The 23755-nt window shown below is 35.1% G+C and overlaps 3 protein-coding genes across 3 annotated transcripts; all 3 read left to right on the top strand.

The window, feature by feature from the left end:
* The first annotated feature begins 7695 nt into the window (after positions 1-7695).
* LOC146912718 (disease resistance protein RUN1-like) lies at positions 7696-13168 on the top strand. Its single transcript, XM_085722214.1, has 5 exons — positions 7696-8294; positions 8501-9611; positions 9839-10114; positions 10801-11604; positions 12441-13168. The coding sequence occupies exons 1-5, from the start codon at positions 7774-7776 to the stop codon at positions 12915-12917; spliced, it is 3189 nt and encodes a 1062-aa protein (XP_085578340.1). The 5' UTR covers positions 7696-7773; the 3' UTR covers positions 12918-13168.
* A 2455-nt stretch (positions 13169-15623) lies between these two features.
* LOC146912717 (uncharacterized) lies at positions 15624-19404 on the top strand. The gene is made up of 4 exons (XM_085722216.1): positions 15624-16783; positions 16952-17227; positions 17409-18236; positions 18595-19404. Exons 1-4 carry the CDS (start codon positions 16235-16237, stop codon positions 19054-19056), a joined length of 2115 nt encoding a protein of 704 aa, XP_085578342.1. The 5' UTR covers positions 15624-16234; the 3' UTR covers positions 19057-19404.
* Positions 19405-21244: 1840 nt separating this feature from the next.
* Positions 21245-23321, top strand: LOC146912716 (serine/threonine-protein phosphatase 7 long form homolog). Its single transcript, XM_085720771.1, has 4 exons — positions 21245-21695; positions 21847-22571; positions 22655-22906; positions 23055-23321. The coding sequence occupies exons 1-4, from the start codon at positions 21245-21247 to the stop codon at positions 23319-23321; spliced, it is 1695 nt and encodes a 564-aa protein (XP_085576897.1).
* Positions 23322-23755: the final 434 nt, after the last annotated feature.

The following is a 23755-nucleotide window of genomic DNA, read 5'->3' as shown; positions in this document are numbered from 1 at the left end:
CATTAGTCAATTTGATCTAAAAAACTCGTAACAATAGAGTCACTTAAAAATGTGTTTGTAATTTCAATACATTCAAAAATTAGAGGGACATCATTTAAGATATATTTAAAAATTAAAATCACAAAGGGATAATAGGTTTTGGATTGACGTGCTCGATGCTCAATCATACTCCCTCCATTTCAAAATATAAGCAATATTGACTCTTTAGGTTCATTCATTTAATGATGTATGTGGTCATGGACCACATAGACTGTAACACCCCGTTTTCCCAACATAAAAGTTTCATAATAAATTATCCGAGTAATTCACGTAAACGGAATGCTACATCTCTTTATTCATAAAATCTTAACAAAATAGATAATAATTTATCCTTCAAAATTCATCAACATAATATTTAAAAACTTCGCAGCGGATTTAGTTTAACAATAGAAATAGTCTCGACACGCAGGCCTCATCATAAAAGTCTCATAAATCTTAGTTCAATAATAATTCTTAAACTTCAAAAGCAATACGTAAAGGAACAGAAAATAGTATTAAAATCCCCATCCCGTTACGTATCAGAGCACCTAAGGACACAGTGAGAGATAGTCACCCACGACCGCAGTTAATCTTGATTACCTGCAAGTTACCCATACGAAGAGCAACATTTTCAAGCAGAATGGGTGAGATTTCTCAAACAATAATATTAAGCTCATAAATCATAAATTACATTTAACAACATATACATCATATAATTCATTAATTATATCTAACAACTTAATTTCTTTAATTAATATCATTAATCTTCTTATATTGGTCATAAAACTATCATAATACTAATTATAAACTACTTCATATATCATCACTTACTAATCTTAACATCATCATGTAACATCAAATAATAGTCACCAACAATCATCACATAGCATCAATATTAATCACAAACGTCACCACATTTCATCAAACATTATTTATAAGCATCAACATCTAACATCAAATATAATCATTCGTCTTCATTCATCATAGCACTTCATTAATAACTTATCAACTTGACATCTTAACAACTTGACAACTTGACATCTTAACAACTTCGACTCGACTATGCAACTTCTACTTCTCGAATCATCTTAAATCATCTTAGACATCTTCAATATGCATGTGGTACCACCAGGGCATTAAGCCCCCTTCGCTAAGGTCATATTTGGACCTGTCGGGCATTAAGCCCCCATCGCTAAGGTCATATTTGGAGCTGTCGGGCATTAAGCCCCCATCGCTAAGGTCATAAGGGACCTGTCAGGCATTAAGCCCCCATCACTGACTATGCAACGACATAACTCTAAATGCAACAACTTAGACAACTTCATGAGCATCTCTTATAATTCCATTATTATGGACAACTTTTCAAATCTTTACAACTTAGACCGACATTTTCATCTTAAATAAGACTCAGCAGTATATGCAGCATATAAATAATTCATCTCATATCAGCATCATAATACAACAGCATCAAATGATAATCAACAACATATTTAAACATCGCATCAACATAAGCATCATAATTAACACAGATAGTGCATAAATAACAATATCACATCTTTATATCACTCAACTTTAAATCACACATCTTCAAATAACACATCTTAAAATAACACATCTTTTTCACATCATCATTAAATCATCTAAAACTTATATTCCAAACACATTTAAAAGAGTAGAAATAATGATTCTAAACTGATGTAATAGCAATTCATTGTTAACATGTGTGTACGTATATACAATATGTGAATCGGCATAAAAATAGATAAGGTGTAATGCAAAATCACACATATATGTAAATACATGAATATGTATCTCCTAAACTATGTAAATCGGTGTCTTTTTAAATTCATGCTAGCAAAACTATAAAAAATAGATCAATCAATTTATTAAAACAATAACTCAGAGAAGGATGTAATAAGTCTCGAAGCACATAGGCATATAGGTATACATGAAAATGTACTTGGAATACAAAGTAGCTAACTAGTCACAATTATTCATCCATATATTCAAGGAGTTACAAGTAATAGCGATTAATGATTGACTGCATAAATTACTTTAAACGGTATAACATGACTTGATGACGTAGAATTATTTTGGCACTAGGTGATGTACTGTATATGTTCAAACTAGAAAGCCATAAAGCATAAAGGAGGTCCCTGACACTTTGAGAATTAATAAAGCTGAACGTTCTTACCCTTCATAAATCTAAAACAAGTAATCATGATTTTAGAGAACGGTACCTAAGGTTTTATTAGCACCGGAAGAGAGAAAAGAAACACCATCCGCGCACGCAGAATGATGTTGTGTGGTGGTAGTTTATTTGTATCACTTAAATTGAAACTAACTCCCTTACATCAATTCAATAGTTTTCCATCATCTAATCATCAATTCTCACTCAAACCCTAATTTCTCATAATCTCACAACGCATCCTAAAACATGTTAGATGCAATCTAATAATCTACAGACTTAATATTAGTGAAAGATAGTTTCACCCTTACCTTAGATTGTTTTTCTGAAATCAAAAGCAGCGTTCTTCGTTCCTAGGGTTCTCTCTCTCTCTCTGAGTTCTCCTCTTTCTTCTCTTCTCTCTTGTTCTCCTCCTTTCCAAAAAGCGGTTTAACGTAAAACTCTTTCTAACCTAAGCTTCTCTATTTATAATACTAAAATATTCCTCCCAAATCTATTTAGGCCCAACAACTTACTCTTCTTTCTATTCTAACCTCCAATTCTACTTACACTAATAATTCTCATATTCTAATAAATAATTGAATAATGACACATAATAAAATACTAACACCTCATATAAATAAAATAAATCACATAAATAGACTCTAACTTAATAAAAATAATTAAATAAAAGGAGGGTGTTACATAGACCACATACATCATTAAATGAATGAACCTAAAAAGTCAATTTTGCTTATATTTAAAAACGGAGGGAGTATGTCCTTGAGCGTGCGATACCCATGCTACTTGAGTGGAGAGTGGCTTGGATTACTCGGCAGCCTTCTGGTAATTTGCAAAGGCCTATCGGAAGCTCGAAATGGGTGAAACGAAAGGAAGATAAATCTAAATGTAACATCAATGCATCCTTTTCAAAACATACTAACAAAGTTGGAATAAAGTATGTGTAGCAGAGACAAAACAGGTGCATTCGTGATTGCCAAGACTGAATGGTTCACACCTGTTTGCGATGTGCACATTGGAGAAGCTCTTAGACTTTTATCAGCTTTAGAAAATCATTTCAACTTTTTTTGAATAGAAATGGAATTTCAGAGGAAGATGAGTTGAAATGGAGAGATGTGCTTCGTGAAGCCGCTGGCCTTTCAGGATTTGTGGTCCTAAAATTCAGTTAATTTATTTAATTCAACTATTAGAGTAGCTACGTTTGTGGTGCGGTTTGTAGGGGTGTAACAGTTTGGTTTATATCAGTTTTCAATACATTCAAATATTATAAGGACAACATTTAAGATGTTTAAATATAAAAACCACAAAGGAATTGTCGTGAATTCGGACTCAAAATCACACCAATACAAACTATGATGTGTGGAGCAAAGGAAAGTAGTAACCAATTTCAAAGTAAACACAAGCAATAACAACAATAACAACACCTAGATCTAATATAGGAATCAAAGTGAAAAGCTTAAAACCACAAGCATATGAAAGCAAGAAAGAAAACAACAAACACACCAAGAGATGATTACCCAGTTCGGTCCAACTTGACCTACTCTGGCGGAGAGATTGATCTCTCCAATCCACTATCAATGAGTTCTTACAAAGGGATACAAATGGGTTACAAGAAATTAGCTTCAACAAGCTCACAAAGAACAACCCTAATTTCTACCCATTTTCCCAATCTCACCAATGAACAAGACATTGAATGATTTTCACTCACCCAAGGTGTTTACAATGTTTCCCAACCAAAGAGAACCTCACTACAAAGACAATCAACCCTAAAGTTCCATCCTTTGCAGTCCCAAATTTCTCTCTCTTCAAGCTCTCCTTCAAAATCTGCAAAGAACACTTAAATAGTACCCTGCAACTGTCAAAATCGTGTCAAGTTTTGCCAAATCATGACACGATTGGTGCGTACGACCCAAGGTACGACCAACCTTATCCTGAAAACTTGCCCAGCAAGCCAAAAATCGTGACACGTTTTCCCAAAATTGTGTCGCGTTTTCCCTCCAAGACAAACATGCATTCGGCCCTCAGAAATCGTGACACGGTTGCCAAATCGTGTCACGTTCTTCACTTTCTCAAATCTCATTTTTAGTCACTATACAACAGGAATAATAAGTTTTGGAATGACGTGGTCGATACTGATCAATCCTATGTCTTTAAGCGTGTGAAAACCATGCTACATGAATGTAAAGTGGCTCGGATTACTCGGTAGCCTTATGTCAATTTGCAAAGGCCTATAGGAAGCTTGAAATGGGTGAAACCAAAGGAAGATATATTTAAATGTAACATTCATGCATTCTTTTCAAAGCATACTAAGTTAGAACATGTATGTGTATCAAAGAGGAAGCATGTGCATTCGTGATTGCCAAGACCGAATGGTTCACACCTGTTTGCGATGTCCACATTGGAAAAGCTTTAAGACTTTTATCAGCTTTAGAATGGGTTCATGACCTAAGTTTAGGACCCATAAATTTTGAGTTTGATGTTAAGAGAGTTGTTGATAGCATTTTGTCCCCTAGACATGATGTTACTGAGCTTGGGGTTATTATCCGAAATTGTAACTCAATTATCGAGTTTGTGCAGAGACAAACAAAAGAGATTGTCTACAAATTAGCAAAGGCGACCCCATTATCAACTAGTTTTTAAATTGTGGTTGATATACCTCATTGTATTAAAAACATTTTAAATAATGATATGCTATAAGCCTTTTCTCTCAAAAAAAAACAATATGAAAATTACAAAACACGGTTGCAACCAATAATGTCTCAACATAATAGATTGTTTTGTTTGAAGTCATATGTGGGATCGACACGAGGATCCACTCTTTCATACTCCCTCCCTCTATTCTTTAACCGAAATTAAGTTAAAGAAAGAAAGAGGAAATAGCTAAGTGCAAACAAATCAGTTTCCAATAAAGTACTACAAAAATGATGAATTCTAGGGTAACAGTCCAATTAAGTCCCTCGTCTATGGACCACTTTTTATATATGTCGAATTTGATGAAAGGTTTGGATTTTTTAAAAATAAAAATAAATCTTTGTAAGGTCGAAGGAAAAAGACGTTCTTAAAATTAAGTTTATTTTCTTTTTTAAAAATAAAAAGACGTTCTTCCCCAATTCCAAAAACTCCAAACCCTAATTTTTTTATTGAATCCGAAAACCAAATCCCCAATTTTTTTTTGATGGAATTGGTGCTGGTCATGGAAGAAAGACAAGATTGATGGAGAAGGTTCAGTCCATGGTTAAGGCTAAGGAAAGAACAATGATGAGGTTTGGAGGGCAAGGTTGATGGACAAAGTTGATTGCATAGGAAGTGAGCTTAGGCTGATTAAGTTTTTGATAATCATAATTTGTTTGTTTGAGTTTTTTAACATGCTAGTGTATTGATATGGGTGTGTGTAAAGTTATAATGAAAAGAGGTTGAAGATGAATGAAATGTGGCCTTTCTGTAATAATTTTACCATCATATTAGTCCCTGCATTATTTGTCTAACTGTCAAATCGATCCATGCAATATATTAAAAAACCATCAAAAAAGTCCTTGAATTATATAAACAGAAATCAATTTGATCCTTGAAGTAGCCTTTGCAATGTCCTACAAACATAACTCATCAACATCCATTTTTTCCCAAACACAGAATTCACCACGAACATATTGCAACCTCTGATACTCATCTCGCTCTAAACCACCACTGTAATGCAGGATTACCGTAATATTTTCTTCCATCCTACGGATTTTGGCAACATTGGTCTTAATCATAAACAAAACAACATCAAAATGCAAACCCTAAAAATCTTCAAAAATTGTTTTAATCAATCAGTAATTTCCTTCGTTACTAAGTTAATCTTCATCAATTTTAGTAACCAACTAGAAAAAAAAATCAAATTTTAAGTCTTAAACTAAAAACCCTAAAATGAATAATCTAAACAACCGTCTTAAAAACACAACACTCACAAACAAACAACAAGCGTCGAATGAAGTTTAAAGTTTCATTTGTGAGCTTTAATTGAGAATCAAATTGGTATACTTGTCATCGATCCGATACGTCATACATCATACGGGTTAGAGTCTAATTGAGAGTTTTTTTTTCCTTAACTATCAAACCCAAAAAAATTATCTGCTCTTTGTTGAGATTAATTTTTTCTTGGCTAAAGTGCAACTTTGGCCCCCTATCTTTCAAAAAGTTGCGATTTTGGCCCCCTAAGTTTGAAAACTACAATTTTGGTCCCTATGTTTTAGCCCCTTTGCATATTTGGTCAATTTTGACCAAGTCAACGCATACGTGGCATGCCACGTGTGTAATTAATTAATTAAAAAATAAAAAATCGAAAAAATCAATTTTTAAATTAAATAAATGAAAAAAATAATAAAAAAATATTAAAAAATTTTGGATAAAATGAAAAATAATAAAAAATAATGAAAAAATTTAAAAATTTTCCAGATTTTAAATTAAATAAATGAAAGAAAATCCAGAAATTCAATTTTTAAATTAAATAAATGAAAAAAATAATAATAAAAAATAAAGAAAAAAATCGAAAAAATAATGTCAAATTTTCCAGATTTTTTAAAAAATTCAAAAAAAATACGGAATTTTTTTTAAAAAATCTGAAAAATTTGACATTATTTTTTTCGAAATTTTTTCAAATTTTTTCCAGAATCTTTTACAGAATTTTCTAATGTTGAAAATTTGACATTCTAAAGGCGCAAGGAAATGAAAAAAGTATACACAAAAACACCGACGAGAATACAACTTGGCCACAAATTTGGTACATATTTCTTCTTTAGGGAAATGAATGTTTCCATGACATTACTTTTTCGAATAAGTGATTCTTGGAATTGTCCATGAATTTTTGTGAAATTTTTTTCGTTTTTTAGTCATTTTTATTAATATTTTTGTTTTTCAAGAATTTATTTCATTTTTTTGTAATATTTTTTCGTTTTTTAAATTTTAAATTTTTTCATTATTTTTCATTTTTTCAAATTTTTTTAATATTTTTTTATTATTTTTCATTTTTCCAGAATTTTTTAATATTTTTTTATTATTTTTCATTTTTCCAGAATTTTTTATTATTTTTTTCATTTATTTAATTTAAAAATTGATTTTTTCGATTTTTTATTTTTTTAATTAATTAATTACACACGTGGCATGCCACATATGCGTTGACTTGGTCAAAATTGACCAAAAGGACCAAATATGCAAAGGGGCTAAAACATAGGGGATCAAAATTGTAGTTTTCAAACTTAGGGGGCCAAAATCACAACTTTTTGAAAGATAGGGGGTCAAATTGCACTTTAGCTTTTTTTCTTTTTTTGACGGTCGGGGTTGAGATTATATTATCTGCTCAAAAAAATTATATTATCTGCTCTTTGTTGAGATTAATTTTTTCATTTGTGACGGTCGGGATTGACTTGATTGTTAAAGGAAAGACATCAAGTTTGACCGCATGAGCGCCCACCACAAACAAACGCATCTCTTATCTCTTCATTTTCTTTCTTACCCTTCTTGATTCATTCATTTCAGAGTCTTAATAATACTAATAACTTTCTAATTAGTTAATTCTCTTTCATCCATTCATGTCTTCCATAATTTCGAAGGGTAAAGTTGTTAGAGTATTAAAACAGAGAAGACTTAGAAATCAACATCAATATGAACAGGTGTTCCTAAGTTTTCGAGGGGAAGATACTCGTGCATCCTTCACTTCACATCTTTATGCAGCTCTTCAAAATGCTGGAATTCAAGTCTTTAGGGACGACGATTCGCTTCAAAGGGGAGATCACATTCCAACATCACTATTTAATTCAATTGACCAATCTCAAATTTCTGTTATTGTTTTCTCTACTAATTATGCCGGATCGCGATGGTGTTTGCTAGAGTTGGTAGAAATAATGGACTGTCAAAGAATTCAACGCCAAGTTGTTCTGCCGGTGTTTTACAATGTAGATCCATCTGAAGTACGTCATCAAACAGGTGAATTCGGAAAAGCTTTTCAAAAGCTTTTAAATGAGACTGGGGATGATAGGGATCAGCATGAGTGGTGGAGAGAAGTACTCCGTCAGGCAGCTGATTTTGCCGGGTTCGTAGTCCTAAACTCCAGGTAATTTTTTCCAAAAATACGATATCAGTCGTTGGGGATTTAATATACTTTAAGGATTCCGCTAGGATTTTTCATAAGCTATCTGACTCGCTCGTTAAAGTTTAGATAGAGCCTCAAAGCTTGAGTAGATATTTGGTTGTTTAATTAAAACTCTCCATATTTTATTATATGTATATATTTATGTACCTTTTCTTTGGTTTATGTAGGAATGAAAGTGAGGCTATACAGGATATTGTTAAAAATGTTACGCGTATGCTTAACAAGACAGACTTGTTTATTGCTGATAATCCTGTGGGAGTTGACTCTCGAGTGCAAGATATGATTCAACTGCTGGACAGAGATACCCAACAGTCAAATGAAGTTCTCTTACTAGGTATGTGGGGTATGGGGGGAGTTGGTAAAACAACCATCGCGAAAGCTATTTACAATCAAATTGGCCGCAATTTTGAAGGTAGAAGCTTCCTTGCAAATATTAGGGAAGTTTGGGATGAGACTGCTGGAAAAGTGAATTTACAAGAACAACTTCTCTTTGATATCTGCAAAGATATGACAACCAAAATACAAAGCATTGAAAGCGGAAAAATCATATTAAAGGATAGACTCAGCCATAAAAGAGTACTAATTTTACTCGATGACGTCAATACATTGGACCAGTTAAATGCTTTGTGTGGAAGTCATAATTGGTTTGGTTCAGGGAGTAGAATAATCATTACCACAAGGGATAGACATATACTTAGTGGGAACAGGGTTAATAAAGTATTCAAAATGAAACACATGGATGAAAGTGAATCAATTGAGCTATTTAGTTGGCACGCATTCAAGCAAGCCAGTCCTACAAAAGATTTTGCTGCAATTTCCAGAAATGTAGTTGAGTATTCTGGGGGATTGCCACTAGCTTTGGAAGTTATTGGGTCATATTTGTTTGACAGAGGGATAACAGAATGGAAAAGTGCGTTGGAAAAACTCAAAAGAATTCCTAATAATCATGTACAGGAGAAGTTAAGAATAAGCTATGATGCTTTAAATGATGATACTGAGAAAGAAATATTCCTTGACGTAGCTTGTTTCTTTATTGGGATGGACCGAAATGATGTTACACATATATTAGATGGATGTGGACTTTTTGCTGAAATTGGAATAAGTATCCTTGTTGAGCGAAGTCTTGTCACTGTTGATGATAAGAACAGACTTGGAATGCATGATCTGTTGAGAGATATGGGAAGAGAAATCATTCGTGAGAAATCACCAGAGGAGCTGGAGGAGCGTTGCAGGTTGTGGTTTCATGAGGATGTGCTTCATGTATTATCAGAACAAACTGTAAGAACTTCATTTTCTTAATTTTTTAAATCTGGAAAGGAAAACAAAAATTGATGATTTGATTGTTAGCATTCATTTTTTGATTATCATCAGAACTTTCAAAATTAGTCTGGTTATGAATCGTTTGGCGCTTCCTCACTTTTAGCTAGTAGCAAATGATTGGCTTTAATGCAAGTTTAACTGCCTTGTATCTTTACGCTTTGCATGTCTTTCATTTTGTTTCAAAGGGAACAAAAGCTATTAAGGGGCTGGCTTTGAAGTTGCCAAGGGCCAATGAAAAATGTTTTAGTACTAAAGCATTCAAGAAGATGAAGAGACTCAGATTGCTTCAACTTTCTGGGGTAAAACTTGATGGAGATTTTGAATATCTTTCGAGAAATCTGAAATGGCTGTCGTGGAATGGATTTTCTTTAACACATATACCTAATAACTTTCATAGAGAAAATTTAGTTTCCATCGAGTTAGTGAATAGCAATGTCAAACATTTATGGAAAGAGGACCAGGTAATAGATTTGATTTCTTATTTTACCTTTCATGAGTCGTTTTCCCTTTGCAAATTGTAATGCTACTTTATTACATGGTATTTTAAAAAAATATTATCGTTATTTCTGGCATCCTTTCAAATCTTATAAGTACTCCAGTGAAACCATTCCAAATATTCAATTTGACTCATGTTAAATTGTTTTACACTGTTATCCAATGATGTGTTAGCACTTTTTTCACAATCTCAAATGTCCTATTTGGTGGTTGTGACAATGAGACTTGTCTAAGCATTTAACGATATATACACACACACACACACACACACACATATGTATATATAATTGGTTGATAGTGTAAAGGGTTTTTGACCAGCAAGAATTAAAATTAAACGTCCCACATATTATCTAATCAACTGAATTTTATGATATCTAAAATGAAGGCAAAGAAGATGGTGGCAACATTGACTATTTCATTAAAGAAGCTTTAGATTTACATTTAAAACATTCTATCATTACAAATTATTGATCTCTCGGTAAAATGGTCAACATGGCTTTTAGTAATTTCTGCAACACTGTGTACAGAAATTTAGCCTCGGTTCAAAATTTTGCTCTGATATTGGTATTCGATAAAACAGTGCATCATATTATTGTAAATATTTTTCAAGGCGTCTTCCTTAACTTTGCCCTTGACAATTATGTTCTTGCAGAGGATGGAAAAGCTGAAAATTTTAAATCTTAGTCATTCTCATTTCCTCACGCACACCCCAGACTTTTCATACATGCCTAATCTTGAGAAGCTGGTACTCAGAGATTGTCCAATGCTGTCTGAGGTTTCTCCTACCATTGGAGATCTCGCTGAAATACTTCTAATAGATTTGGAAGATTGTGTTAGCCTTCGTAGCCTTCCAAGAAGCATCTATAAGTTGAAATCTTTGAAAATGCTCATTCTTTCTGGGTGTTTAATGATTGACAAGTTGGAAGAGGACTTGGAACAAATGGAATCATTAACCACTCTTCTTGCAAATAACACTGCAATAACAAGAGTACCCTTTTCAGTAGTAAGGTCAAAAAGCATTGGATATATCTCTCTATGCGGCTATGAAGGACTTTTACATGATGTGCTTCCATCTATCATCTGGTCTTGGATGTCACCAACAAATAATCTCCCACCCCTATTTCAAACATCTAATATCATGTCATCTCTCGTTCCTTTAGATGTACCACACAGTAGTTCCCACGAACTATCGTCGATTTCCAAGTACCTTCCAAGTCTTCGAAGTCTTTGGGTGGAGTGCAGCTCAGAACGTCAACTTTCTCATGATGCAGCAATAATTTTGGATGCCTTATATGCCACAGATTATAATGAGTTTGAACCAATTGCAATTACCTCACAAGTATCAAATACGACTACTTCTACATCACAAGTATCAGAACATTCCTTCAAGTCTCTTTTAATTCAAATGGGAATGAATTGCCAAGTCACCAGTATTTTGAAAGAGAAAATCGTACAGGTTTGTCTTACCTATCTCTTTGTCCCCCTTGTATGTTTGTCTGTGTTTTTATCACCTCATACATTTGAATTCTTAAGTGTATATGTCTATAACAATACATGTATATGTAAGTGTATTCAAATATTTGCTATACGTGTAAAATACTTGAAAATTAAAACTATGAAATCCTTAACATATTATTTTTAAATTGTCTTCCAAGTTCTATCAAATTTTGCTATAAATTATTGACAGCTTACGTGACACATGTTCAAGCGTGTGAAAAAATTATGGTCTGTACATTTTTTTAAAGATATACTCTCAAATTTGCATACTTTTACATAATTGATACTAAATCACAAGTCTATAATTAAAAGTCTTGTTTTTTTTGTTTTTACTACTGGTCATGATCATGGTCATAAATATGTTCTAATCAAAATTAAATTTCATAAATAGCTTTTATATGAGTCATTTTTCAAACTAACAGAAACGACATCATAAGAAGAACATGAGTATGCATCTTCCATGGTACAAGTACTCCATGAACATATTTTGACCAGAATTTTTTTTTTTGGACCAGTAGTAATCCATGAATATGAATTTTGGTTAGGTAGCATGTAGAGTTGTGACATTATTTGTATGAACTTTGTTTATAAAATGAATAAAAAAACTTTTACACAAGATTATGGATCTATGTTTGGCTGAATATGATTCATGGATTATGAAAAATCTTTTACACAAGATCAACAATATGATTCGTTACCTTATGAAAAGTATTATATCTTTAATTGTTGAATAAATGATAAGGTGTTATTGTTATACTTGTTAGTAAAATTTTGATTCTATCTCTATTCATACAGAATATGGATCTCAATGGGAGTGGTGATTGTTTGCTCCCCACTGATGGTTATCCAGATTGGGTAACATTTAATTCTGAAGGTTCTTCGGTAACTTTTCAAGTCCCCCAAGTGGAAGGCCGTAACTTGAAAACAATGATGTGCATTGTCCATACTTCAACCCCAGCTAACATGAAATCAAGTGGCCTTAAAACCATGTTGTTGAAAAACCACACAAAGGCCACCATTCAGCTCTATAAGAGTGAGGCATTGGTCTCCTTTGAAGATGAGGAGGGCCAGAGGGTAATATCCAGTATAGAACCCGGTAACAAAGTGGAGGTCATTGTTGTTTTCGAGAACAGTTTCATTGTGAAAAAGACAGCAGTTTATCTGGTATATGATGAACAAATTGGCGAAAAATTGGAGCTGTATGATGTACCAGAAAGAAAGAAAATTGAGTGGAATGAATCAAAGAAAGATGGTAAAACAATTGCCGAGTAAAAATCAATTCTTATGGTGCCTGCAAACCTTTTTATTGGCAACAATTGTTTTCTATTTATTGTTGAAGTATCTATACATGGTAAATTTGTGTAATCCTAAATAGAGGTGAACGATTATAAGTTGTTCTGTTACAATTCTTCCATGTCATATATGGCTTTTGGCAGGTCACTCTAATTGTATTGACGACTGCGAGGAATGTACAGTTTTGAATTTTTATTTGACATATCTATGTTGAACATATTGTGTTTGAATTCTTAGTTGAGAAAGTAAAAGTTGATTTTCCTCATAGAAATCTAATTGAATCAAAGTTTTATAAGATTTCATTAAATATAAAGCAATTCAGTGCATAAAACTGGTTTGATTTTCGGATAGTCCACACCCAAGATCTAGACCCATGTAAGTCATTCTAGCTGCCAGATAAGTACTGTTTGGGGTATGAACCCCAAATGTTAAGTGGACCAGGCAATTATGTCATCTGGCAGTGCGTAAATAGGTGAACTTCTCTTCCTAGATTGAACCTAGTAGGTACTATGTTCTTAGCAAATTTCTGGTAGAGCATTCATAATATTGTATTTTGATTTTCATTGCGTAGTGTGATTTACTAGACATGCCAGCCATTGGACTACTGGAGAAGGATGCCAAATATGCATTGTTTAGCTTTTAACCCCAATCACGACTATGACACTGTTAGCCACCACTCAGTACATAGTTGAAGCCAGATTGTTCAGCTTTTAGCGTCGCCTAATGCACAACTTATAATACGCAGCACATTTCAGTATCAGGATGCTGCCTCCCATGGTTTCTACAAACTCCTCTTTTGTGCAGCTTACTCCTTGTTGACTTCCAAACTGCACACTCATTCAGCTAGTTTAGGGTGCATAACTCTCCCACATTGAGTCTCCTGTCAAAATCGCTATCACGGAAAAATTTATGATGTGCACTTACCCCCTTTCAAAAACTGATCAACCGTTTCAAGTATACATATCCAACATATTGGTGAAAAGTAAGAAGTCACAACCTTAGAGACAGATAATATGATGAATGAACTCATTTACTAAACTAGGTTGAAGACTGTCCTGTCGAATTTGTTAAAAGACATATGAATGTATAACTCATAGTATGGTTCAAATAGCTCATCATTCAGGGTCTATAGTGAGAGCGCCTCACACCGTTGGGGACCAAAATAAATGTTTACTCAAAAATAAAGTTGTGAAGGTTTCTGTAGCAAAGGAAATGCTTGAGCAAGATAACTATGGAGTCTGATGCTGAGGTAAAATTCTCATTGCTCAAATCAGAGTTTCTTCTTTGCAGCCATATAGCCTTTCATTCAGTACCACAGAAGTTTGCTTGACATTTAAATGCTATAACTATTGAGTCCGTTTTGTTAGAAGACATTTAAATGGTACAAGACATGGAAGAATTGTAACAGGACAAATTTGAATTTTCACCACTTTGTGAATACAAAAATTCACCATGTGGATAAAATCTGGAAACTACAGCCAAAAATGGAAAACAATTGTTGCCAATAAACAGGTTTGTGGTCACTATAAGACTTTATTTTTGCTCGGCCGTTGCATTACTATCTTTCATTGTTTCATTCCACTCGGGTTTTCTTCTTTCTGTTCTGATTGAAGTCATCAGTGGGCTCCTCTTCAGTAGAGAATCTCTTGACAGGGCGTTCATTTTCATCACTTCTACAAGCGATGTCATTCAAATCTGGTACATGATATAGCTTCTTTTTTTCACCAATTGGTTCATCATATACGAGTTAAACTGTTGTCATCTTCACAATGAAACTATTCTCAAAAACAACAACGACCTCCACTTTGCTACCGGCAGTTTCTATACTTGATACTACCCTCTGACCCTCCTCGTCTTCAAAGGAGACTAATGCCTCTCTCTTAGAGCTGAATGGTAGCCTTTGTGTAGGCAGAGAGAGTATGTCAAAACTGTAAAATTATCTCTTTCAAAATATTGCTGACTTGGCATTCCAACTTGAATTAAAAGAGACTTGGAGGAATGTATTGATTTTGAAACTTGGACTAGACCGCAACTTGTGAAGCAGTTGCAGTTGATAAGGGACCTATAACAGCTTAACCACTAATCCCATCCAGACAAACATCTGTCAAAATAACTTGATATATCCTCAAAATCAGATCATGGAGAAGCACACCTCTTTGGTTTAAACGTCCGAATATGGAAATGAAAAACTAATTTTATACTCAACTGCTTTGATATTCGGAAGACAAAAACAATCTGTCCACAACCTAAATTGATATTCGAAATGAAAACATTGAGATCGTTCAATTTGTGCTCGTTTGCATAATAGTCAAAGGCTTTTCTAATAGTCTTATAGTGATTCCTTGATTTTATTTGACCTTTTTCCTGGTACTCAGTTGTATAAGCACTTAAAAGAGAATCCACCAAACAGTTTGCATTCAGCTGAAATAGAAAACTATCTAAACTGAATAACACAGAAATGAACTTGCAGTCAAATAGTTGGTATCATTCAAATGAGATTAATGAGAAGAAAGCAGGGAAAAAATGAATAACAGAATCACTAAAAATTACTTTGAATCTCAGGCAACCAGTGACATCAAATTTAATATGCAATATATGGATCGGGCTCCTCTAAAGTGAGCAATTTACTTTAGAGCGTAAAGTGTGTGTCTATATATATATGATTACATATAAGATAAATATACATGTACTTGTGTATGTGCGCGCACGTGTATGTTCATCTTTTCTTGGGTCTTCTTTTTCGTAGGAATGAAAGTGAAGCAATTGACGATATAGTGGAAAATATTTCACGTTTGCTTGACAAGACAGATTTGTTCATTGCTGATAATCCAGTGGGAGTCGAATCTCGAGTAGAAGATATGATTCAACGGTTAAACATCCAACAAACCAATGAAAATGTACTACTAGGGATTTGGGGTATGGGTGAGATTGGTAAAACCACCATCGCAAAAGCCATTTACAATAAAATTGGCCGTAAATTTGCAGGTAGGAGCTTCCTTGCAAATATCAGGGAAGTTTGGGAGCAAAATGATGGACCGGTTTGTTTACAAGAACAACTTTTTGATATTTGCAAAGATACGAAAACTAAGATACGAAGTATTGAGTCGGGAAAAACTATATTAATGGATAGACTGTGTCATAAAAGAATTCTTATTGTACTTGATGATGTGAGTGAGTTGGAGCAATTGAATGCTTTGTGCGGAAATCGTAAATGGCTTAGTTCAGGGAGTAGAATAATTATCACAACCAGGGATATGCATATACTTAGAGGGAATAGAGTTGACCAAGTGTGAAAAATGAAAGAAATGGATGAAAGTGAATCAATTGAGCTTTTTAGTTGGCATGCATTCAAACAAGCGAGTCCTATAGAAGATTTTGCTGGAATTTCAAGAAATGTAGTTGAGTATTCTGGGGGATTGCCGCTAGCTCTACAAGTCATTGGGTCATATTTGTTTGATAGGGGGATAGCAGAGTGGAAGTGTGTATTGGAGAAACTCATAAGAATTCCTAATGATCAAGTGCAGAAGAAGTTAAAAATAAGCTATGATGGTTTAAACGATGACACTGAGAAGAAAATATTCCTCGACATAGCTTGTTACTTTATTGGGATGGATCGAAATGATGTTACACTTATATTAAATGGATGTGAACTTTTTGCTGAAATTGGAGTAAGTGTACTTGTTGAGCGAAGCCTTGTAACTGTCGATGATAGGAACAAGCTTGGAATGCATGATTTGCTGCGTGATATGGGAAGAGAAATCATTCGTGAAAAATCAGAAGAGCCTGAGGGGCATAGCAGATTATGGTTTGATAAGGACGTGTCTGATGTATTATCAGAACAAAATGTAAGAACTCCTATACTTATTTATACCGTAAACAAATGCTTTTGAGTATGGTGTTAACATTCATATGTATTGTTGATTATCAAATAAACTTCAAAAATTAGTTTGGCTGTGAATCTTTTGTTCTTTCTGGTTACTAATAACAACTTTCTCTTCCCATCATATTCACAGGGAACAAAAGTTGTTGAGGGATTGGCTTTGAAGTTGCCAAGAGAAAATGAAAAATGTTTTAGTACTAAAGCATTTAAGAAGATGGAAAAACTCCGATTGCTTCAACTTGCTGGTGTACAACTTGATGGTGATTTTGAATGTCTTTCTAAAAATCTAAGATGGCTTTCTTGGAATGGATTTCCTTTAACATGCATTCCTTCAAGCTTTTATCAAGGAAATTTAGTTTCCATTGAATTAGTAAACAGCAATATCAAACTTGTGTGGAAAAAGACCCAGGTATTAACTTTTCTTTTCCTTTTTTAGATATTAACTTTCATTTAGACGTAGTTTTCACCTTTGCTTCTGTCTGTCAAACTTTGCTATCAGCAAAAATGGCATTGCAGTAATTTTTTAATTACTTCCGTTTTTTTATCTTAATTCCTCTGTAAGTATTCTAATTAACATTTGGTGGTTTCAGAGGTTGGAGAAGCTGAAGATTCTCAATCTTAGTCATTCTCATTATCTGACACAAACTCCAGATTTTTCAAACTTGCCTAATCTTGAACAACTAGTACTCACAGATTGTCCAAGGTTGTCAGAGGTTTCTCATAGTATTGAACATCTCAATAAAATTCTTCTGATAAATTTGGAAGATTGTATTGGTCTTCAGAGCCTTCCAAGAAGTATCTATAAGTTGAAATCTCTAAAAACTCTCATTCTTTCCGGGTGTTCAATGATTGACAAGTTGGAAGAGGACTTAGAACAGATGACATCTTTAACCACTCTGATAGCAAATAACACCGCAATAACAAGAGTGCCGTTTTCAGTAGTAAGGTCGAAAAGCATTGGATATATTTCTTTGTGCGGCTATGAAGGATTCTCACGTGATGTGTTCCCATCGATCATTTGGTCTTGGATGTCACCCACAAATAATCTCACTTCCCCATTTCAGACAGTTGCTGCAATGTCATCCCTTGTTCCTTTAGATGTACTAAATAGTAGTTCCCATGAACTATCATCTATTTCCAATTACCTTCCATGGCTTCGATGTCTTTGGGTGGAATGCGGCTCAGAACTTCAACTTTCTCAAGATGCAGAAAGAATTTTGGATGCCTTATATGCCACAAATTCGAAAGAATTGGAATCATCTGCTACATCACAGTTATCAAACGTGAAAACTCATGCATTACTTCAATATTGCAGTCAAGTGCACATTTCAGAATCAAAAACTTCCTTGAGATCTTTTCTTATTCAAATGGGGATGAATTGCCAAGTCGCTACAATGTTGAAAGAGAACATATTACAGGTTTCACTTATAAGTCTCTCCTCTTATATGTATATAATAGTTCCAACTCTCATTTTTATAACACACATTTAAAACCTTTTAACCGTACGAACGTGGCAGATGCATATTGTATTTCTATTCATTGTTAGGAATATGTAACATCATAGCTCGTTATTTACAATTTTATTTAATTTTTTATTTGTAAATTATCACTACTTTACGTATTTTTGTTAAAATATCACGAACGATTGTATTTACTAAAAACGTGATTTTTTATCTTATAAGGAAATATAAAACTAAATCTTCAATTGTCAAAAAGAATATACCAGTTTATTGTTAAATACAATTGAGACTATTTTCGCTGTTTTCACTGTTACAGAATATGGTTGTCAAGGGGTGTGAAGGCTGCTTGCTCCCCGGTGATGGTTACCCAAATTGGTTTTCCTTTAATTACGAAGGTTGTTCGGTAAAATTTGAAGTCCCTCAAGTGGAAGGGCGCATATTGAAGACAATGATATGCGTTGTCTATTCTTCACCGCCAAATAATGTAGTATCAGACGGCCTTAAAAACTTGATGGTGAAAAATTACACTAAAGCCACCATTCAACTATATAAGAGAGAGGCATTAGTCTCCTTCGAAGATGATGAGGGCGAGAGATTAGTATCAAGTATAGAGCCTGGTAACCAAGTGGAGGTTGTCGTTGTTGTTGAGAACGATTTCATTGTGAAGAAGACAATAATTTATCTCATATATGATGAATCAATTGGTAAAACAATGGATCAAAGTCATGTTATAGTTAAAGATAACAGAAGGAAGAAAATTCTCAAGTGGTGTTGCTAGTTTTGTTCGATCGATCAAGTAATGTTTTGAACTGTGGATCACAAGTTTTATGCTAGGTTGGTAGGTTCAAATGCTCAAGTCAAAGACATTGTTACCTCCAAATGAAGTTTGCAGCCTTCTGTTCAATGTCATTATTGTGCAGTCTGCCTTTGGTTCATTTTTCTTCTGTTGGGCTTTACAAATTCCATATGTATATATTTTTTGGTTATATTGTTGTAAAATCATCAATGAAGAGGTTTGATACATTCATTATCAGTGTACATAAATAAGTATGACAAGAGTTATCTGACTGAGAAATCTATAGTATAGTGTCATACAAGTGCCATATAATTATTCAATTCATTTTAATTTCATTGTCTTTTCAATTATTACCATTTCAACTTATGTCATATCATACTATTGTTTATTTATGAATTTATTTATTTTTATCATTTGTTAGTTTTGCATTTCATGGTCAAAGAATTTTTGGAGAAATCTAACTTGAGATTATTCTAAAGCCCTGTTTTTAGGGGCCCGTTTGGATTGAGCTTATGCAAAACAGCTTATGCAAATAAATATGTTTTTATTATTATTCATGAGCTTGTTAAGGTAGTTTATGAAAAAACAACTTACGAAGATAAAGTTTTCGTTAGTGAAAACTTAAGAATTAATAATATAAAAGCTTATTTATTTGCATAAGCTATTTTTCATAAGCTCAATTCAAACGGGATCTAATTCTTCAAGAGGAACAAGATACGGCAGATAATAGATATGTACTTTGCAACTGATCAAGAAAAAGATAAGTATGCTCAAATATCAAGTGTAATTTGCAGGTAGAAACCATCTTTTAAGGGCATAATTCAAGTAGAGTTTTATGTGACTATGTCTAAGACATACATACCTCTTATTCTCCTAATGAAGTTTACTGTTTTTGCTATTTACTCGTGTTACTTTGAGTTCTTAGTCTGTGTGTGGCTGGATATGCATTATCTTTTCAGTCTGTTAGAATTTATAAGAGCTGTTATATCACAAAAATGTATTTATTTGTTGTCTTGTTGTAAAATTATCCCTTAGGCTATGGGTTATCTTTTCGGTTTGAACATTCACTTTGTGCTGAAGTTTTAAAAACTGTATTGAAATGGGAATTTGCTTTGGCTTATTGGAGTAACAATATATGAAGCATGACCAAGCAATTGAAAAGTGGTTAATGAGCTCCACCAAAAACGAATTGTTTAGAAGAATATGTGTTCTATTCTTAGGTGGAATATTTTTTAGCCGAACTCCGGCTTACCAAGGCCCCTTTCTTTTGAGAAATGGGGTGTTAACATAAAAAAAATGTTATTTTTTTATAAATGTTTTACTTTAATTATAGATTCTAAAAAACAACGAATAATATATAAATGTAGTTTATCATATATACTAGTAAAAAAATATTGCAAGAATGTTTGACTCAATAATAATTAGTTTTTATGGTATAAATTTTCTCTATTTTAGCGACCAACAATGAATTGATCCATACTAGTAAAAAAAAATTGCAAGAATGTTTGACTCAATAATAATTAGTTTTTTTGGTATAAATTTTCTCTATTTTAGCGACCAACAATGAATTGATCCAATTGATAAAGGATTTGGGTCATTTTAGCAAGTGGACAGTGCTCCAGCCTATAGGATAAAGAGAATTACTTTTTCCACCCTATGGCCTCCTCGCGCGCCCTATGCAAATTACCAACATGCCCTCCGGATTATGTATTCCGGAATACCTATGAAAATTCCGGATTATATAATCCGGACAATTGCGAAGTATAAAAGCAACTTCACCCCCCCCCCCCCCCCCCCATTTTTACAGTTTTACATTTTATCTTTCCCATTCTCTCTCTCTCTCTCTCTCTCTCTCTCTCTCTCTCTCTCTCTCTCTCTCTCTCTCTCTCTCTCTCTCACATTATCCCAAATTCCGAACACCACAAATCTTGTCCAAATTTGGAGTTTTCTTGCTCAAAAGCACCGCATTTCAACCCTTGACAAACATCATGGAAGGTAAGTTCGATTTCTGTACACATGCAAGTTCAATTAGTTCGTTTTTTTTTTTTTGAATTCTATTCGAATGCAATCCGGATTTTGTTTTCCGGAGTAGGTTGTTGCTCATCCGGATTACGGAATCCGGACAAACCCAAAATGTTGTTTTGCTTCTGTTTTGTGCTGTTTGATTGTGATGTTTGATTACCCTAATTTGAATGTTACAGAAGGTTCAACGTCTGATACTCAGCGCGTAAGGGAGGCAGGGCATGCTTCCCGTAGGAGAGCACGTAGGGAACAGATGGAGGCTGAAGATGTTGTTCCTCCGAGGCTTCGGAGTGCTAGAGGACGCCATGCTAATGTCGAGCCTGATGTCGAGGATCAGCCGGAGCAGCAAAAGTATATGCCCATGGAGGAGGAGCAGGCTGATGTGGATTTGCAGCATACGGAGGAGCAAGAGCTTGAGGAGGAGCTGCAGGGTATGGACGAGGACATGGAAGATGCCGAGCCACAGCAAAGGCGAAAGAAGAAGGAGAAGGTGGTGGACCCTGAGCCACTAGATGACTATCCCGGTGGCCCACACCAGACTGACCTGCTGTGGAGGTACCATGTGCACGTGGCCAGGAAGGCGGCTGATGGCGTGGTATGTACTATTTAACTCACTTTATATATGAAGCTCACTTTATATCTGAAACTGCTTGGTTATGTACTGTTTATATCTGACTAGTTTATTTATTGTTAAATATGTTTGTGAAGCCATGAGTTTAAACTCACTTTATTAATTTTAAATATTTGCAGTGGCGTGGAAATTAAAATGCATCAACAACGGAAAGAAGGTAGAGGCGATGCATGATGATGACACCAGACCTATCATGGCTGCACGGTGGTGGGAGAGCAGATTGCGTCGCACAGGCCTTGGTTGGCTCCAGGATACAAACTACATGATTATTGATCATGGGCTGATTTGTGCGTTCGTGGAGAGGTGGCACGAGGAGACTTCCAACTTCCACCTTCCGTTTGGGGAGATGACAGTCACACTTGATGATGTGGCCTCTTTGCTGCATATCCCCATTGACGGCATGCTCCTGTCCCACGGGTCCATAACACGGGACGAGGCGGTGGAATGGATGGTGGAGTACTTGGGGTCTGATCTGGGTGATGCACTCAAAGAGGTCGAGAAGACCAAAGGTGCACATTGCAGATTTAACTACTTGGAGAGGATATTCAAGGAGCGGTTGAAGGAGCAGAGGGATTTGGCGGATGAGTATGGTGTGACTGAGGAGGTGGAGAGGTTGCGGGACCAGGCTGTCCTCATATATTTGTTGTACTTGGTGGGCATCACGATCTTCAGTGACAAAAGCCAGTGGAATGTCCATGTTGTCTACCTGAAGTACTTCAGAGACCTTGATATTTGTGTTAATTTTTCATGGGGAGCTGCGGCACTAACTCAGTTGTATAAGGAGCTCAACAATGCTGCACGTTGGAACACCAGTCAGGTGGCAGGATACCTGAGTTTGTTGCAGGTATAAATTAAGAACTATGTTTTATTTTTTTTAATTTAAGTGTATATGGTTTGTATATTTATATGTGGTTGTCTTTGGCGCAGGCTTGGGTGCTTCATCACTTCATAGGTATGGGAAGCAAGGATGTCTGGGACGGATATGTTGAGAATTTGTATCCACGCGCGATGCTTTTTGTGTCACTGCATGGTTTAGGCACGGTGGACAACTACAGGAACTATCTAGATGCGCTGGATTTGACGAGGGTTGTCATGGCCCCATATGCTGCACACCGTCAGGCACGTCCGTTTGAGCGGGTCAGTCTTTACTCTGGATGGCTGAGATGCGGAGACCGCATGGTGAGATATCTGCCGGAGAGGGTGCTTCGCTAGTTTGGGTGGGTTCAGACCATACCGAGACATCCCGTTCAGAGTGCACCTGTTGATGTTACTTGGCGGAGATCACAAACCGCTTTCAGCGTGTCCTTGATATACGCTGACACCTCAGGAGTTGGGACAGATTGCAGTTCATGGTGTGGAGGTAGAACATGGATACATCGAGTGGTTTTACCAGGTGTCTCATCCACGCATGATTCTTCCAGACATGCCGGTACCGGTGCCACAGCCACCAGAGTGCGAGGTCCTTGATGCCCGAGCTGCTCAAGATGATGAAGACCTTGCGTACTTACAGCTTAGCGGAAGGATGACCCGCATCAGAGACCACATCTATGCTGTGATGAGAAGCGATATGGTGCCGAAAGGAAGTGAGGAATGACAGCATTTGAAGGATGTTTTGAGAGAGGTGCATGATGCAAAAGTTTACCGTCGTCGGAAAGCTACTGAGGGTGGCAGGGGTGGTGGCAGAGGTGGTGGCAGGGGTGGTAGCAGAGGTGTAGTTATTAGGGACTGATACTATTTTATGTAATTTTAATGTTTGAATATTTTGGATAATTATGTTATGTACCATTTGGATAATTATGTTTTATTAAAGTTTAAAAATTATATTATGTTGTTAATTTTGATGTTATAATTTGATTTCTGGTTTGCGTATGGTCAAAGGCCAAAAACATTGACTGAATCTGCTCTAAAACAGAGGCTCAGCCAAAACAGATGGCTTCTGCCTCTGTACTGATGCATTCCAGATTATATAATCTGGACATGTATAGCGCATTCCGGATTATATAATCCGGAACTGTCGTTCACCACCCC

Source organism: Medicago sativa, chromosome 6 (assembly GCF_051527215.1).
Source record: "Medicago sativa cultivar Bolivia chromosome 6, Bolivia_mono, whole genome shotgun sequence".
Lineage (NCBI taxonomy): Eukaryota > Viridiplantae > Streptophyta > Magnoliopsida > Fabales > Fabaceae > Medicago > Medicago sativa.
Note: the sequence above shows the minus strand (reverse complement) of the source record. Positions and strands in the feature narration are given on the sequence as shown.